This window comes from Trichosurus vulpecula, chromosome 4 (assembly GCF_011100635.1).
Source record: "Trichosurus vulpecula isolate mTriVul1 chromosome 4, mTriVul1.pri, whole genome shotgun sequence".
NCBI lineage: Eukaryota > Metazoa > Chordata > Mammalia > Diprotodontia > Phalangeridae > Trichosurus > Trichosurus vulpecula.
Window position 1 is genome coordinate 161,407,371 of NC_050576.1, and position 18,520 is coordinate 161,425,890.

The 18,520-nt window shown below is 45.5% G+C and overlaps 2 protein-coding genes across 2 annotated transcripts; both read right to left on the minus strand.

Annotated features, from left to right (window-relative positions):
- Positions 1 to 909: 909 nt before the first annotated feature.
- Positions 910 to 13,202, minus strand: RAB25 (RAB25, member RAS oncogene family). Its single transcript, XM_036757501.1, has 5 exons — positions 13,160 to 13,202; positions 9,648 to 9,843; positions 4,010 to 4,203; positions 1,472 to 1,552; positions 910 to 1,037 (listed from the first exon to the last, which is right to left on the minus strand). Exons 1-5 carry the CDS (start codon positions 13,200 to 13,202, stop codon positions 910 to 912), a joined length of 642 nt encoding a protein of 213 aa, XP_036613396.1.
- Positions 13,203 to 15,095: 1,893 nt separating this feature from the next.
- LAMTOR2 (late endosomal/lysosomal adaptor, MAPK and MTOR activator 2) lies at positions 15,096 to 17,623 on the minus strand. The gene is made up of 4 exons (XM_036756199.1): positions 17,430 to 17,623; positions 16,711 to 16,873; positions 15,631 to 15,720; positions 15,096 to 15,295 (listed from the first exon to the last, which is right to left on the minus strand). Exons 1-4 carry the CDS (start codon positions 17,495 to 17,497, stop codon positions 15,239 to 15,241), a joined length of 378 nt encoding a protein of 125 aa, XP_036612094.1. The 5' UTR covers positions 17,498 to 17,623; the 3' UTR covers positions 15,096 to 15,238.
- Positions 17,624 to 18,520: the final 897 nt, after the last annotated feature.

Consider the following 18,520-nt stretch of genomic DNA (forward strand, 5'->3'; position numbering starts at 1 on the left):
TCCTGCCCACCTACAGCTGAGGTTTAAGGTGCCTGGCCCCCCAGAACCCTCTTCCCTACTCCTCCCACTGCTGTATAGGTGACCTCAGCTCTTGGCACCAATGCCCAGGGCACCAGATGGTTCCTGCCAATGCTGTTTCCTTTGTCTTGCCTTCTAGGTCCCCTTCCCCCCTCTCTCCCACCTGCCCTGAGGATTGGCAGAGGGGAGGGTGGGCACCTCCCCGCCTCCTTGGCACCATCCCCAGACCATAGGACTCCAGAGACAGCTGGCACAGGGGGCAGAAGGCTCATGGGGAGGAAGACAGAGGCTTGGGGACTTCAAAGAAGAGATTTTAGGGAGGGGCCCTGAGCTAGAGGGAGAAGGAAGGATGCCGAGGGCCCATGGGTGGGTGGGGAGAGAGGGGAAAGAGATAAACACAGAGGAGCAGAAACAGGTGGCCCTTGTTACAAAACAGTTTTTATTGGTGGGATCTAGTTGGGGGGAGGGAGGCATTACTGGAGGGGCTCAGGGGAACAGAGCTAAAAAGGCAGGCAATAGAATCCTGGATTCCTGGGTGAATGAGAGCAAGGTGCTTAGGGCCAGGTGACCTTCTCTAAGGGCACAGAAATATCCCAGAAGCTAATTAATCTTGTGTAGAGGAGAAAAGACATACAGGAGCAATAGGGAAAGGATGTGGAATTGGGCTATAAAAACTCCCCTAACAGGCTGAGAAAGTGATCAGTCACGGACCCCCAAAGCCAACTAGGGATGGCTTTCTAGACATTTGGGTCCCTCCCTCTCCCTCTGCTCAGTGAGGGTGCAACTGAAGGGGTCATCTTTTAGGGCTGAGACTCAAGGGAAGAGAATGATAGGAAATTCAGGTCAAACAGGAGAAGCTCCAGGCCAAGACACTTGGGTCACCAACTGGCTTCAGAGGTTGATACAGCAAGCCTTTTTCTCCTCAGACCCCAGCTCTTGCCCAGGTTGGGCACTGCCCAGAGTGACTGCATTGGCACGGGCATTGTTCTGCCGCTGCTTGGACACCTTGGCAAAAATCTCTGGGAAGGCAAAGGATGGAGGTCAAAGGTCGGGTCAGTTCACCACCACCTAATTCCCTTTCTTGATCACAGGGAGAAGCATGACTTAAAAGGAAGTTGGTCAAAGAAGCAGAAGAATTTGGGTAGCTGGGTTCCATCTCTGAGAGCTACAGTGACCAGGATTCCTGAGTTCTTTCCCCCAACTAATAGGCAAGTTTTGAGAAGAATATGCCAGAGGAAGGGATACGTATATGAAGAGAGAGACAGACAGAGAGAGACAGAGGTTAGGAGCCCTAGAAGCTGAGTATAGCAGGGGACTGGGCTGAGATCTTGGTGAGATGCAGAGGGAACTCAGGTCTCTGAATTTCTAGCTGTGACCCAAGAGATCACCACATCAAGAAAAGTCCTGGGAGTGGGCAATGGGAAGGGATAGCAGCCTGTAGAATCATACAAACCTTTGAGGACAGTTTCGAAGGCCAGCTCAACATTAGTAGAGTCAAGAGCTGAGGTTTCAATAAACAGGAGTCCGTTATTTTCTGACACAAAAAGGGAAATCAGTAATTGGCATTAATATTGATAATCAGGGGAAAGTGCCTAACAACCCTGGTCATCCCCACTGAAATCAAGCTGTCAGGACAGTGAGTACCCTGATGACAAAGATAATAATAAACTTACCGTCAGGGGGAACGGGCATGACAAAAATGATCATTTTAATCTTAAATGAGCTCCTAAACTACCATAGGCCATTCTGTGAATCTACTCAAATGTTAATGTATCGGTAAACAATGATGATAAACAAAATTAATGCCTTTGTTAACAACAGCATCACACAATGGCATACAACATTTTCCTCTGACACCTGTTCACTGGATCATAAAGTAAGCTCTCCCAAAGAGACTTTCCTCAAGCCCAGATCTGGCCATTTTCCAGCCTCATTGGACATTCCTCACCCTGTAGCATTCTTCAATCCGGCCAGCCCAGCCTTCTCTCCTCTCCTCACTCATGACACTCCATCTCCTATCTCCCTCCATACCGTTGTGCTAGCTGTCTCCCATTCCTGGAATGCCCTCCCTCCTTACCAATGCCCCCTAGAACCTCTCTTTTCCTTTAAGATGCACCTCAGAAAGCATCTTCTGTATGAAGCGTTTACTGATTCTCTTCTCACCTCTACAATTTTTAATTCTCTCGCCTCTGAGGGTACTTTGTATTTAAGTACTTGTGTGTGTGTGTGTGTAAATATATATGTATTTATTAATTTTACATTGAGCAGCTAGGTGGATCAGTGGATAGAGCTGGGCCAAGCGTCAGGAAGACTGGAATTCAAATCTGGCCTCAGACACTTGCTAGCTGTGTGACCCTGGGCAAGTCATTTAACCCTTTTACTTCATTTTCCTCATCTGTAAAAGGAGCTGGAGATGGAAATGGCAAACCACTCTAGTATCTCTGCCAAGAAAATCCTAAATGGGGTCACAAAGAGTTGGACATGACTGAAAAAAAATGACTAAACAGCAACATAAAACTTTATATTTATGCTGAATATATATTTTACATGTACTTGTGGTCTCTTCCATTAGAAGATAAGCTCATTAGAATTAGAGATGATTTCGTTTTTTGTACTTGTATCCCCACATTTAGAACAGCATCTGGCACATAGAAGATGCTTAATAAATACTTGTTGGCTGATTGAAAACCTCACTCCCCTACTCAACAAACTCCAGTGGCTCTCAATTATCTCTACTATTAAATACAAACCACTTCATTTGGTTTTTTAAAGTCCCTCACAATCTGGTCCCAAATCCCCGGCACTTTGCACAGTGCTTCTCATATTGTTGTTAATATTGTTCAGTTGTGTCTGACTCTTCATGACCCTATTTGGAGTTTTCTTGGCAAGGATACTGGAGTGGTTTGCCATTTCCTTCTCCAGCTCATTTTACAGATGAGGAAATGGAGGCAAACAGGGTTAAGTGACTTGTCCAGGGTCACACAGTTAGTAAGTGTCTGAGACCAGATTTGAACTCAGGAAGACTCCAGGCCTGGCACTTTGTGCACTATGGGCACACCTACCTGCCCCTCCTCATGTAGTAAGTGCTTGATAAATGTTTTATTCACTCATTCATTCAATCTACTTCTCCAGACTCATTATGTATTACTCCTCTTCTCTATGGTCCAACCGAACTGTAATTCTCAGTATTTCTCACACTACACCCCTTTGCTCCGGCTGTTCTCCCTCCATCCTTTTGACTCTTTAGTGACTCAGCTCAATCACCATCTTTTACAGGCACCTTCCTGATCCAATGAAACACTAGTAGGGGGATTCTTAGCCATTTTTGGCATCATAGATCGCTTTGGCAGACTGGTAAAGACCCTTTCTCAGAATAGTATTTTTAAAAGCATAAAATAAAAACATGTAGGATTATAAAGGAAACCAATTATATTGAAATACAGTCATCAAAATATTTAAAAAACAAGTTCACGGACCCCAGGTTAAGAATCCCTGAACTTGTGTCCCCATCCCCAAACTTCCTGGTGTTTATTTTGTATATATACCTTATAAAAATGTATATACATATGTATATATATATATATTTGTTGATTGATTATTTCACCCTTCAGGGCTAGGCTAGTAGAGCATAAACTTTGGCAGAACCCAAACTAGAAAGGTCTAAAAGTTCACACTACTCTCTGAGCCCTCACTAAGTTTGGAAGGCTCATCACCAGGGAGTGATGAATTTTTTGGACCATAGTGACTCATGAAGAGCACGGACTAAGACAAGGAAGGGACAAGATGCGCATCAGGGTAGGAGCACACATTGAGGAAGTCACAGATTCCCAAGGATTGAATTAACTCTTTTAGAACTTGGGATGTGTGTGGAGAGGGTGGGGGGGTAGGGTGGGGGAAGAAGTTGGCCTGGGGAATCAGTGCCATATGACTAGAAATAAACTTGCAAACAAAACCCATATGAGCCACACAGAGACTCAGCCCTGGCCCTCACCAGCAAACATGCGAGCTTCATCGGTGGGCACCTCTCTTGCGTGGCTCAGGTCACTCTTATTGCCCACCAGCATGACAACAATGGTGGCCTCTGCATGGTCATATAGCTCCTTCAGCCAGCGCTCCACCACGGCGTAGGTCTGGTGTTTAGTTAGGTCAAATACCAGAAGGGCCCCAACTGCCCCTCTGTAATACCTAGGAGGAAGAGGGGAAGAGGGAACTACAGTTAGGCTAACCCCAGACACGCAGAAAGGCATGGTGGCATGATGTGGTTTGGTGTTTGGCCAAAAGGGTTGGATTTAGATCCAGGAGGACTTGAGTTCAAATTCTGCCCCGGACACTTATTAGCTGTTTGACCCTGAGCGAGTGACTTAACCACTCTCAGCCTCAGTTTGCACATCTGGAAAATGGGGATAATAACATCTATCTCACAGGGTTTCATGAGGGTCAAATGATATAATGTAAAAGTGTTTCATAAACTAAAACACAATATGATGTTAGCAATTTTTTTTTTACCAGACTTATGATTTTATTGATATAGGGAACAACCAGATGAGGAAACTCCCTCTAACAATGCAGCTGGGCAGCTGCTCTATAATTTGCAATTTTAGTTATTTAGGACACCGTGCCAGAGGCAAGACTTGAACTCAGGTCTTACTAACTCCTGGGTTGCCCCTCTATCCAACATAATACACTTCAAAAATACGTGTCAGCTATTACTATTTTAAGTTCAGGAATGCAAGAATCTCCATCTTGGGAATTCAACAAGTATATATTAAATGCACTCAATCTACTTTTTTTTTTTGAGGCAATCGAGGCTAAGTGACTTGCCCGGGATCACACAGCTAGTAAGTGTCTGAGGCTAGATTTGAACTCAGGTCCTCCTGACTCCAGAGCCGGTGCTTTATACACTGCACCACCCAGCTGACCTGAGTCAGCCTACTTACAAGACACTTTGTTAAGTTATGGGAATACAAAGACCAAAAAAAAAAAAATCCCTGCCCTCAAGTAGCCTGTGTTCTTCTTTGGGTACAGGTACAATATGTGCACAGGTAGGGAAATACAAGGCCACTTGAGACCTGAGAGAACACTAATAAGTGGAGGGATGGAGGTGAGGGAGAATAGGAAAGGCTTGCCCATCTTCCCCACTCTCTCTCTCTCTCTCTCTCTCTCTCTCTCTCTCTCTCTCTCTCTCTCTCTCTCTCTCTCTCCTCTTCAGTCTCCCCCTGTCCCCTGGGTGCTTCCCTGCTACCTACAAACATGCCCATCTCTCCTCCATCCTTAGAAAAACTTTCACTTGATCCTTCCATTCCCACTAGCGATTATTCCATATCTCTCTTCTCTTTGGTGATTAAACTTCTTAAGAAGACTGTCTAAAATAGATGCTTCTATCTCCTTTCTTCTCTTTTTAACTCTCCCAACTGGCTTCTAACTTCATTCAACTGAAACTGCCCTCCTCAAAGTTACCAGTGATCTCTCTTTTTAAAAAAAAAAATTATTTGTTCATTTATTTATTTGGAGGATTAAGTGACTTGCCTAGGGTCGCACAACTAGTGTCTGAGGTTGTATTTGAACTCAGGTCCGCCTAAGTCTGGCACCAGTGCTCTATTTACTGAACCACCTAGCTGCCCCTAAGTTATCTCTTAATTGAAAAATCTAATGACCTTTTCTTCAGTTCTCAACCTTCTTGACCCCTCTGTGGCCTCTGGCCCTGTCGATCACCCTTTTCTCCTCAGATCTTCTCTTCTCTCTGGGTTTCCATGATACCACTCTCCTAGTTTTCCTTCTACACTCTGACCGCTCCTTCTCAGCCTCTTTGTTGGTTCTCCATGCAGGTCACTCCCACTGAAGGAAGAAGTCCTCCAGGACTCTGTCCTGGGCCCTCTTCTCTTCTCCCTTTACACTATTTCACTTGGAGATCTCATCCACTTCTATGGATTCAATGATCATCTCTATGCAGACGATTCTCAATCTGCTTGTCCAGTCCTAAGGTCTTTCATTACCTCCCAACTCACATTTCTTCCCTCTTTTCTTCCTCATCTCCCTGTTACTGGGAATGGGAGTTACCGCTATCCTCCCAGTCACCCAGGTTTGCAACCCTAGGTGTTATCCTTAATTCCTCATCGTCTCTCACTCCCCCATGTCCTAACTGTTACCAAGGCTTATCAATTCTGCCTTCAAATACACTCCCTTCCCTCCTCCAATGCTGCCACCATCTTGGTGCAGGCCCACATTTCCTCATGACTAGACTATTACAATAACCTGCCAGTCGGTCCCTCTGCTTCAAGTCTTTCCTCCCTTTAGATGTCAAATTAATCTTCCGACTAATGAGTGAATTGGGCGGGGGCGGGGAGGCACCAGGACAGGCAGTTAGGTGGCGCAGTGGATGGAGCATAGGCCCTAGTGAGTTCAAATCCAGCCTCAGACACTTAATAGCCATGTGACCACGGGCAAGTCACTCTACCCTGAGTTTATGATTTATTCCAAAGGCAATGGGGAGTCTTTGAAGGTTTTTGATGTTGTTAAGACAAGAATCACGTGGACCTATTAACTCATGTTTTAGAGTTTCTGAGATGGAGAGACTGCAGATGCTAACAACCAGGACCTCTCTTGGCCAAGAATGATGCTGGAAGAAGGTTACCCCCTAGCTACAACGCCAGCTCAGAAGAGCGCCGTCAGAAACAATGGTACGATGCTCAGATTTGTTGTCAAGACCTCAAACAAGAGGATGGTTTGGCTGAGAAATCTTGCTTCTTCATAGTTTTGGAGAGACTGGGCAACTCTCCTGTTTTATAGAATAGCCCCAGAAACTGGTGGAAACCCTAAAAAGACAATCCATCACAACCACTTTTGCCTATGAGAGAGTTAGTCAGACTCCCTGATGGGCAGGGAGAGATCGATGGGCACTTACCTCAGTGGATTCTAAGTAAAAGAGACCACCTATCAGTTTTTCAATGACCAGCGGAACCAAACAATGGCTCAAAACATATGTTTCAAGTGAAGACTCAGTATATTGTAACTCAACAACCAGTCCAAATGGGGGAAAGGACTGAACCACCTGTCCTGCTTAGATCTTCAGCTGTAAAGACTCCTAAGACACAGATGTATCATTGGTAGGTAGGTAGAGAAAGAGAGAGGGAGAAAGAAGATATATCCATCATATCTATCTATATGGATATCGATATATATTACTACACAGAGTGTAGTAATACTGCTGGCCAGCCTGTATGGTTCATGAGTTCAGTTTTAGGGATGTAGTACATTTATCCCTTCCACATCATGGGGGTTAGGGGTGCAGTACCCCCATGATCTAGAAAATATGCATAAAAATTTTTGGCTCTCTCTTCATCCCAAATAAGTCTGAATTTTTTCTTTTTATTGGGTGCTTACTGCACCTTATTGTAAAAATTGGGTTAAGTATTTGGTCATGGGCTCTGTGTCGTCTTATGGCCTTCAAGCATTGTCTGTGGCTTCTGCAAAACTCTCTCAAAATGCCCATTTAATTTCTTATGCCAACCCACAATGTATCAAAATTGCTATGGGAAAGTCACGATGTGGAAGGGGTAACTGTACTATAATTCTAATGATGACTATGATTGGCCCACAACATCAACGATTCACGTATAGGGGCAGAAAGGTCTGCAGATTACACAACACTTAGGTCTGTTTGACTTTTGCCCAGATTGACCCATGAGGTTTCAGGGGAAAACTGGAGAAGTGGTTATATTTCTAACCAGATAATGCTAACATAAGTTGTGTCTTGCATGTAATTACATATGTTCACTGGCGTACGTGGTAATCATGTCACATTTTTTGTGCTATACATATTAGCATAATTTTGCTTGTTTCTAGCCTGCTGGCTATGGATTCTGTCCCCTAGGACTGTCCTGCGCCGTTTTGAGTTCTCCTCTATCATTTTACTTAGTGATCTCATCAACTTCCATGGATTCAATGATCATCTCTATGCTGATGATTTTCAAATCTACTTACTTAGCCTTAACCTCTATTCTCCTCCAGACTCACATTTTCAGCTGCCTATTGGACATCTAGAACTGGAGGTCCAGTAGACATCTTAAACTCACGCGTCCAAAACTGAACTCATTATCTTTGCCCCTGAGTCCTCACCTCCTCCTGAGCTTCCCTCTCACTTCAAGGGGACCACCATCCTCCCAGTCACATAGGCTCACACCTAGGTGTCGGCCTCGACTCCCCACTCTTTCTTAGTACCCATATCCAATATGTTACCAAGGCCCATCATTTTTACCTTAACATCTCTCCTGTACATTCCCAACTTTGCTAGCATAATTACCTGGCACTGAGTAGTTGCTTAATAAATGCTCCTTGACTTGACTTGTCTATTTGCAGGTATGTTGCTATTTAGGCATGTTCTTTTCTTGTGTTGTTTGTTACTGCATTGATGTATTTTTGCTAATTATGCCTATTTGCTTATATGGATATGCATGCATGCACTATTGTTACACATGCATATAATAATATATCTGGCATATAATTTAAACCTGTAGTTACTAAAGTTCTATCCAGAATTTGGAACTATGGACAAATATGCCCAACTGTACTCCAGTTGATTTGCTAGGGACAGTAAATATTTAACTAAGAGAGTGTAAGGGAGATGGTTCTTGAAAGCCCAGGACGTTTCACAGAAAAGAGGCTGATAACAACTTGTTAAACTAACTAAAAAATGCAGCTATGCCAGATAATCTCTGTCTGAGATGGGACCAAGTTCCATGAGTGAATAATATGCCACACCCCTGAGTATAAAACTCAATCCAGGTAGAAGCCAAAGAGGAACCCAGCTACTGATGAGACACATAAAAGATGCATGGATTAAGATGCAGGAAGTCCATGAAAAGCTATATGGAGCTGAGAGAGTGGAAGTCTAGGCAGAGCCAGCACTGCCAAAAAGATGAAGGCAAAGCCTCTGGGAGGGAGGGAGGATATTTGGGTTAATCAGTCATGTAGAGTGTCCAAACAGACGCTGAAATGCTGAAACCATCCCCAATTTAAAGACCCAAATTCAGTCATTTTTATCTGCTTTCTTCCATTGGGTTCCCTTGTGGAAACCTGAAACCTTTCCGGGCATGAGAAAAGTCTATTTACCTTCTTTGTTTTAAAGATTTACTTTATAAACAGAATTAACCACAGGTCTTTGCTAGTCTAGGTTTACTTATTGGAAATGAAGTTGGGAGGATGCAGTTGAAAGGGGAGCACCCCCAGAGAAGAGAGTCAGACATTAAAGTGTTTTGTCAAAGACCTGCCTCTGGTTGAGGGATCAGAGCTAAAAAAAAAAAAAAAACAAACCATCAAGAGAAAAATTACAGATTCTTGAACACAACTTTTAGAGCAGAGAAGGAACATATCAGGAAACCCATCTAAGAAATAATCTGTAGTAGGGTGTGTATGGGGGCGGGGGCAATTAGGAACAGTTGAGCAACTCTGCTCTCTATACTTTCCTACTACTGCTACATATAAATAGGGGTGTTGGCAAGAAAAAAAAACTCTGTATAGACAGAAGCTATTGTTATAGTTCATTTCATTCTCTTGCTTCCTTGTTCCTAACTAAACATAGTCCCCCTATGTGTTTCTTCCTTGCTCCTATCCCTCAAAGCCCCCAGACTCACGCTGAAGTGATGGCACGGTATCGTTCCAGCCCAGCTGTGTCCCATATTTGGGCTTTGACAGCTGCTGTCCCTAGCAACACAGTTCGAGTAGAGAATTCCACCCCAATGGTTGTCCGACTGTCATGGTTGAACTCATTTCTTGTGAATCTTGACAACAGGTTGGTCTTCCCCACTCCAGATTCCCCTATCAGCACCACTGGGAAGAGATATTGAAGAAGAGAAATGTTAAAAGGGTAATGGTGATGCAGCTATGAGTGCTAGCTAACCACCTGCTAGGTAAAGAACTGAATAGCCTGCCATTTTCTCTCTGCATCTCTGCTTTTTCTTGGTCTCTTCTTCAGTTAGTGTCTGTCTCTGCCTTTTATTCTTTGTATCTGTTTCTAGTATTCTCTGTTTCTATGTTACTCCTCTTTTTCTCTCTGTCTCTGCAGGGCCATCACTGTACTGGAGTATTTGAGGATGGTCTGGCCCCCAGTATAGGCAGTCTCAATTTTGATATTTCTAAACACCCCATAACTCTTTTTCTGTCTCCATTACAAATGATTCCTACCCAAAGCCTGCCTAACTGTCTATGAATCTGCTATTTTTCCCTGTCCCTGTGATAGAACAAAGCCCTAAACCCTTTACAGGGAGGCTGAATCAGCACTTAGGTTCTAGGGGATACTATGGTCTTATCCATGGCAAAGAGGGACCAAAAATGTCAGACTGATTGTCAAGTGAGGATTCCCTCTTCTATGGGCTAAAAAGGTCAGAGAGGGGACCAGAGGAGGCAGAGAGGGAAGAATAAAGCCCAGGAAAAAAAGGTTGGACTGGAGAGAAGGGATTGCTGAGAGCAGAGCAGAGGAGTCTCCTGGTGTATGCTGGGGGGGCTTGGTCTTTACCTTCTGGCTTCAGACTATGATATATAGAAAACCATAATGGAGAATGGAAGTGTCTTTAAGTGCTAAAATGTCTAATTTTTCAAAAGAAATATAGTACGTTTGGGCCTGTGTATGTATGTTTCTTTTTCTTTTTTTGTTGGAGGCAAGTGGGATTAAATGAGTTGCCCTGGGTCACACAGGGCCAGTGTTCAATCCATTGTACCTGTTTCTTACAATTTTTAGCAATGTTTGAGCATGGATATTTCTGCCTGCTTGCACTTGTATGTATATGCAGAAAAGGAGGAGTACCATGTGCTCTTTATATGTGTGTACATGTATGTTTATACACACACATGCTAATAGGGTCCTAGAATTTAACCAACCGTTATTAAGTGCCACTCGTCATTCACAGGATTTGAACTGAAAGGGGGTCAAAGATCATCTGGTTCATTTAAAAGATGCAGACACCTGTGGGAGGCAGTGATTTACCCAATCACACCACAAAGGAGTGGTAAAATCAGGAATTGAAGCTGGGTTCTTTGACTCTTTAAAAGAAAAAGGGGGCTCTTTTCATCACTGCCTGTGTCACTTTGGAATTAGGGTTAATTTACCTAGGCCTTGGTTCCCTCATCTGTAAAATGAGGGGTTTGGACTAGTTGGTCTTTTTTGCAGGCTAAACCTATGATTCTATACATCCATGTTCCTTCTAGTACACCACACTGTCTCTCTCTGTATGGATACTTAAAAGGTAGCATTTAAATAGCACCTTAAGGTTTGCAAAGCACGTAGCAAATATTATCTCATTTTATCCTTACAACCCTGGGAGGTAGAGGCTATTATTATCCCCATTTTATAGATAAGGAAATTAAGGCATACAGAGATTATGTGACTTGCTTACAGTCATACAACTAGTGCAAATCTGAGAATGGATTTGAACTCAGGTCTTCCTGACTCTAGGTCCAGGACTTTATCCCCAGTGCCATCTAACTGCCTCTTACTTTTATGTATTATGTGTGCCGTACGTGCGTGTACGTGAGGGTATCAGGCTTGCATGTATTTGCATGTCTGTGCGCATACATGTCTGTACATCTACTGGCATGTGTGTTTGTAGGCAAGTTTACACGTAAGAATATTCATGTATATATGTGTATCTAGGTCCTTCTGTCTCTGTTTCTCTGTGTATGTCTCTGTCTCTTTCTATAGCCCTCACCCTAAGCCCTGTAAGCTAATTTATCCTTGCTAAGAAGATGGGCTCCTCTCTCCTTCTCCTGGGCACCAGAGCACTGCTGCTCCTTACCCTGTTCTTTTCCACCCCCACCTTTCTCAGGACAGAAGGGGTGCAGCTTCCCCCAGCTCCAGAGTAAATGCCCCATTGCCCTCTAGGGAGTTAGAGCCTGAGTGAGGGCTGGGTCTGGGAGAGGCTTGGTGGGTGGAGTGGACTGGGGAAGCTGAGTCTCACATGGTACACCCTGCCCTAAAGGGAGAGTAGGGTGTAAGAGAAAGCGACCAGTGGAGATGGCCACACATGCAAATACAGAAAGGGGACAGAGTCTGCAGCTGGAGTTCTAAGGAAGACATCCAAGAGGAAAAAGAGAGGACAGGGGAGGGAAGTGGGGGCCCAGAACCCAGATGCTCTTGTTTCACGAGGGTGAGACTTTGTATTCCCAGCACCTAGCACAGTGCCTGGTATCTAGTAGGTCCTTAATAAATGCTTGTTGATGGACTGATTAGCGGAAGCTCACTTCCCAAGTCAGAAGATCTCATACTTGAAGCTTGAGAGTACTTCAGAGATACAACTGAGGCCCCAAAAAGTTAAATGTTTTGCCAAAGGTCACAAAAGTGCTAAGTGGCAGAACCCTCGTCCTGTAGCTCTAAACCCCAGTGTTCTTTCCATTACACCACTGCTGCTGTTGTTCAGTCTTTTTCAGTTGTGTCAGACTCTTCATGACCCCATTTGAGAGTTTTCTTGGCAGAGATACTGGAGTGGTTGGCCATTACCTTCTTCAGCTCATTTTACAGATGAGGAAACTGAGGCAACCAGGGTGAAGTGACTTACCCAGGATCACACAGCTAGTAAGTGTCTGAGACCACATTTGAACTCAGGTCTTCCTAACTCCAGGCTTGACACTCTCCACTGCACCACCTAGCTGCCCCCAATATCACCTTCCAATAAACTCCCCTCCTTAACAGAAAAATTTGACCTTCCTTCAGGGTATTGAACCCCTTCCCATTGTCTCTATTTCAACACAAAATAAGGAGATCCACCCTCTTCTATCCCTTCCTTCCTTTCCTGGCCTCTATGTCCCTGTTCCTTTCTTTCTTTAGAAGGGGGACTTCAGTGAGCAGAGGAGTTCTTCCTAAAGTCTAACCTCCAGTACTTAACTACAGAGTCTGGGGCAAAGGTGTGTGGCTAGATTTTTTTTTCCTGAATGTAAATGATCCCACCATTAAGAAACTATCATTATTACTAAAACAAACAAACAGACTCAGGAACCTTCTCTGCTTCTTTTCACTGTAGAGCCCTTTGTCATCTGCTGGAATGATTGGCTATAGACGGGCTCTAGTAGAAAATAGAAGCAGGGGTGGGGGGGGCCTCTCATCCTAGTCTTTTTAGTGTCTAAATCTCAGCTTCCCCCACAGACCCCAACTCACCCTTGAAGACAAAGTTATAATCCTCTTCTGCTCCGTTTCCCATCTTGGTCCCGCATGGAGTGTGTATGAATAAGTGCAGTTGTAGTGAGAGGGGTGGGTGGAAAATGGGACTAGGGCGTTGGCTCTGTGCCCCTCAACCCTCTGCTCTCCGGAGGCCTTGACCTGACTCTCTTCTCATTGGGGACAGTCGGCCTTTGCAGTGGGAAGGAACCAGGGCAGACTTGGTCACTACTGGTGGGCTGGGGAGTCTCAACTAATTAGAAAGGGGCCGGGTCACAAGGAGAGGACGGAAGCAGCAGAGAACAGGAAGAGCCAGGCGGCTGGAGACCTGGGGCCCAGGTGGGTGGAGAGAGCGATGACGTCACGACAGGTTGGACAGGTTGGGTGTCTCTCAGGCCCTGGCCCTGGGTGGGGAGGAGGACAGATTTCTTAGGACAGGTTGGGGGAGGAAAATAGGACCCAGGAGGCTGAACAGAGCTGGGCCAACTAAGTTAGCATCACCAGGCTTTCCTGGTCTTTGGTTGGGCTGATCTTAAGTTCTGCAACGACCATGTGGGAAAACAGAAAGAATCCGGTCCTTGGCTCCCACTCTTCGAAAGTAGACAGAGCAGGCAAGCTACGGGGGCTTCGAGAGCGTTCCCAGTGAGGAAGGGCTGTCAGTGTGGGCTGGAAGCTTACAATCTAGTAGCACTTGCTGCTCTGGCAGTGAAAGAAGCAGCAAGTTAGCTAGGTATAGTCGCTATGGTAACAACCCCTCCCAAGGAACCCAGGACAGTAGGCTGGGCAGCCTTTTTTTTTTTTTTGGTGGGTTTTCCCCCCAGGAAGTGAGGCTGGAATTTAGGGCCCTGCCCACTTTGGGAAACTGAGTAATTTACCACAAGATTAGTGGCATGGGGGCTAGGTAGTTTGGAGGTGGGGTCTCTAGAAGGCCAATTGAGAGCTCTGAGTTAAGGAGAAAGAAACAGAGGACCATTGGGAAAGGGGAAGAGCAAGGTAAAGAAAGAGATGGACTAAGGTATCGAGAAAAGAAACAGGTCCCGTGAGGTGTGTATATATGTGTGCACACACGTGAGTTAGAGGAGGATTTAGAGCTGTGGCACCATGACCTGAGGTCTCTGATCAACCTTTGCCCTGGAAGTCAGGTTGCCTGGACTCTAGAGCTCCCCCTTCTCTGGCCTGGGGCTTTCTTCCCAGCCCCACACTGCAGACACATGTGAAAAGAGCTTGAAGACTCCAAGTTAAGACTGTGTACATCTTTGTGCCTGGTGGGGATGGGAAGGCAGTTAAACCCTTAAAGGAAGCCAAATGTCCCTGGTAGCTCTTACTCATCTTCCAAACTAAGAAATAGATTCAAAATGGGTATGCCTGAAGATGGGGGTTGGGGGAAGGAAGTAAAATGGTCACATGACTCTCCTGGAATGGGACTTCGGGCACTGAGATCCCCATGTATAAAATGTGACCCTCACTATGTCCCTCCCCTCTAAACTCAGGCATCCATCCAGGCTTACTGCAGATTATGGATGATAGGTGGGAAACCGAAGCCAAAAACCATTTGGCTCCTGATGAGAGGGGAAAGGATCTATTAAAAATGCACCCTGGGAGTGATCCCTTATCCATCTCAAAATCTGGGAGTTAGAAAGGCCTTCAGCAGCTCTCTAGTCCAATCCATACATACAGGAGAGAAATCTCCCATTAACAGACCCCACAAGTGGTCATCTTTTCTCTGCTTTAAGACCTCGAAGGAGGGGGAGCCCACCTCCTCTCAAGGCAGCCCATTTTGCTCTTGGCCAGTTCTAATTGTTTTCCCTCACCTGTGGGAGCCTAAGTCTGCCTCCCCAAAACTTTTATTCACTTCTCAATGGGGCCAAACAGAACAAATCTAATTCTCTGTACCTCCCCCACTAAACATGCCCATCAAGAAAGAATCTAAGACATATGACAAGTGTTAAATAGTTTATTCAATAAGATTGGAAAACTTTCCCTTCAGACCTCAGGAAGGGTTTCCTGGGGGCCCTGCCCCCCCAAAAGGGTTAGCCCTCCACCCTCATCCCCACTCTCAAGACCATTATCCCCCAACTGCTATGACGCTGCCACTTGAGTGAGGGGATCCTCCAGGTACTGGACCAGGGCCTGGGCCTGTAAGAGGGTTAGGTTGATTTAGCCACAAAAACAACACCTGACAGAGTCAGGGACTGAGACATTCAGACTCCCAGTTCCACTCCCTCCCTCCCCATCATCATAAGCTTTTAAACCCCATACACTCTTTTCCCCAGGGAATAAGACATAAATATCTGAGCTCCTCATTTCTACCTGCTCTAGAGAAAGGTTGGGAATAGGGAAGAGAGCTCAGAACTAGCAAGAGGAGGGCATGAAGGGGTGGGGGTCTGAAGCAGAAAAGGTAACCCTATGGCATGGCAATAACAGGAGAGGTTTTTGTTTTATTTTTTAAAGGAGATGGGATAAGGGATCACCTTGGCCTTCAGCATTCCAAAGCCCACAGTCTCTTTGGCGTACATACACAGCAACAGGTTTGCCACCCGAGTGATCGCTACTCGGCCCTCCTGCAGGGGTAGGAAATGTGATATATGACTGCTTATTGGCTCCAGGTGTCCCCACCATCATGGTTTCTAGAATCCATTTTTTTGGAATAATGTAATCCTTGTGTGATTTTAGGTAAACTCCCTGGGCCCCAATTTCCTTAGGGAGTTGGAATAGACAAACTCTGAGGTATCTTCCAGCTCTAAATCTGGGATTCTATGATCTTTTTTATGATCATATACTGTCATATACTTTCATGTATTGTTCTCAGTTTGATGTTATTTAATTCTCAGCAAAACTATAAGCTGTCAGAGCAGAGACCCAGGCATCTTCGGATGAGGTGGAAAATTAAAGATCCTTGCTTTCAGGTCTGAGATTCTGCCTTAAGAATGTTGTTGGGATCCCATCCCCATGATGCACTCGGGAGCTTCTGTCTCCTCTTGCCTCCAACCATCCAGGATCTGCTCTGGTCTATCCACCGAATTAAGATAATCAGAGTCCAGTGGAAATAACACCGATTTGAAGTCAGAGGACCAAAGATCCAGAAGATTGTAAACTCACAGAGAGTAGGGATTGTTTTATGTTTTGTCTTTGTAACCCCAGTTCTTAGTCACAGGGTCTGGGGCTCAATGATTGTCAAACTGAATTGAATTGCAAGGGCAATCGGCCTTGAAGGTCAATGGGTCCAAACTTCCCATTTTACAGATGAAGAAACTGAGGCTCTGAGAGGCTAAGTTACTTGCCTGAGAATACCATTTAAGTAATATAGACAATATTCGAACCCAGGTTCCCTAAATCTAAATTTAGCACTCATTCCGTTATCAACACAGTCTAATCTGGGCGTTTGCTACGTTTGTGACCTGGGCACATCATTTAGCTCTGTTTTTTCATCCATAAGACACAAGGGGATTGGATTAGAGGATCTCTGTTTCCTTCCAGCCCTAAATCAATGACCCTAAGAGCCACCCACCAGGGTAATTTAGTCAAAATTCATCCCCTCCTTCCCTTCATACCATGCAGTCCATTAGGATGAATTTGAGATTATCTTCGTTAAAGGCTTGGTTCCCATTCCGGTCGTAGGCAGCCCAGATGTTACTAGCGATAGCAGCGGTGACTCTAGCATCGGTGTCCCCATAACCAGAGTAGGCCAGCAGGGAGCCCTCATTATTCAGCAGCCTGATGAGAGGGGAAATGGTTAAAATGACTGACAGGAGAGTCCTATGAATGTGCCAGGGGTGAGAAGCCTGAGTGCTTCCCCAGGGGGTGGGGCCCCGAGCTAAAAGCTATCAGCCTCCCCCACTACACCGTCTGAAAACCACCGCCTTCTTCTTCCCCCTTTCCCCTGCCCCACCCAGCCCAAATTTCTTTTCCTCCCTCCCTCCCTCCACCGCCTCCTCATCCAAGTGTCACTTTCCCAATAGCTCAAATTCTAGGAAGGCAAAGTTTGTTTCATTTTTGTCTCTGAAACCCCCAGACCCCTGCACAGTGTCTGGCACCTAGCAGGGATGCCTTAATAAATGCTGGTTGACGAATGATGGATTGATTGATAGCCTGCCCCTTCTCCTCCTACACCTTCCTGTTCCTGGGGTCATTCCCCCCTTTCCTGGGGTACACCGAGCTTCCACTCCCCCTCCCCGCTCCCAGGCCGGACTAAAGGGCTGTCCCAATCCCAGCAAGAATGCACCGCATACTGCCCCCCTCTCCTCAGGGGGACCCCCACCCCAACACTTACAGTGTGCTCTGGACGCCTCCGGTGTTGGCTTGACTTAGCACCTGCGTCAGGGCCTTGGGGCGAAGCATGATGACGGCTCCGAATCCCCGCAAACCGGTCTCCCTCCCGGCTCCCTAGGGTCTTCCCCCCGCTGGGCTCTGTCGGACGCTTCCCGTAGCCCTGGCCGCTTCCCCTGGGGCACACTGGGAGTTGTAGTCTCCACGAGGAATGATTCTCGCCGGTCTCCGCTGCAGGGCACCCTGGAAATTGTAGTTCTTCCTCAGCCTGCGAGGCATCTTGGGGGCTGTAGTCAAGCCTGTGAGGAGTAAAGAGTCCCGAGGACATTTAACCCGTTCTGGGAAAGGGGAGTAGTGTGGTTCGCATGTAATAAGTCATTCATTTAATTTTTGTGTGCGCGCAAATCTTTGCACTTTGCAAGGCACTTTCATCTAGATCAACAAGCATTTATTATGTGCCAGGCGCTGTGCTAAACCCAAGTTTCCCCTAACAACCCTGTGTGGTAGAAAGGACAAGTTATTTTTAATCTCCATTTTATATAAATGGGGATGAAAAGTTGTGACTTGCCCAAGGTCACACAGCTAGCTTCTAATTGAGCTATTGTTTCCCTGTCTAGTGCTCTTTTCACTACAACATACTGCTTTTGTTTACTTAAGGGAGAGGGTCAGAAGAAGAGGGAATTTAGCATAAGGCATCAGGCCTTAGATTCCAATCAATCAACAAGCATATATTAAGCCAAAAATACCCAGGTTCAAGTCCTGCCCCTGCCATACATTGACTGGGTAAATCTGAGCAAGTCACTTAACCTCTTTCTTGTAGGCAACTAAGGGTATAAATTGCAGAGAAGGTGCTGGCCTGCATTGGTAAAAGGAATGTCCTCACCCAGGAGTTCCCTGCACCAAAGAAATCACAGGGACCCATCCTTATTCCTATTAAGTACAAGATCTTCCAGACTCTAGAACCTAGATGACTAGGAGACACTTTACACAGGATTCCAAAAAGATGGAGGGACTGGAGGTTATTTGATTCTGAAGTGGAAGCAAGACCCCTAACCTATAATAATAAATAATGTTATCAGAAGGGCAGAAGCTTAT

What these genes read in the sequence shown, in the direction of transcription:
- RAB25 (XM_036757501.1), bottom strand. Translation starts at nt 13,202, where the DNA reads ATGGGAAACGGAGCAGAAGAGGATTATAACTTTGTCTTCAAGG. An exon ending in TTATAACTTTGTCTTCAAGG is followed by an intron (nt 9,844 to 13,159) that starts GTGAGTTGGGGT and finishes ATCTCTTCCCAG; the next exon opens with TGGTGCTGATAGGGGAATCT. An exon ending in TGAAGCTCGCATGTTTGCTG is followed by an intron (nt 1,553 to 4,009) that starts GTGAGGGCCAGG and finishes TTTTTGTGTCAG; the next exon opens with AAAATAACGGACTCCTGTTT.
- LAMTOR2 (XM_036756199.1), bottom strand. Translation starts at nt 17,497, where the DNA reads ATGCTTCGCCCCAAGGCCCTGACGCAGGTGCTAAGTCAAGCCAACACC. An exon ending in GGAGGCGTCCAGAGCACACT is followed by an intron (nt 16,874 to 17,429) that starts GTAAGTGTTGGG and finishes CCCTCTCATCAG; the next exon opens with GCTGCTGAATAATGAGGGCT. An exon ending in TTGGAATGCTGAAGGCCAAG is followed by an intron (nt 15,296 to 15,630) that starts GTGATCCCTTAT and finishes ACCCTCTTACAG; the next exon opens with GCCCAGGCCCTGGTCCAGTA.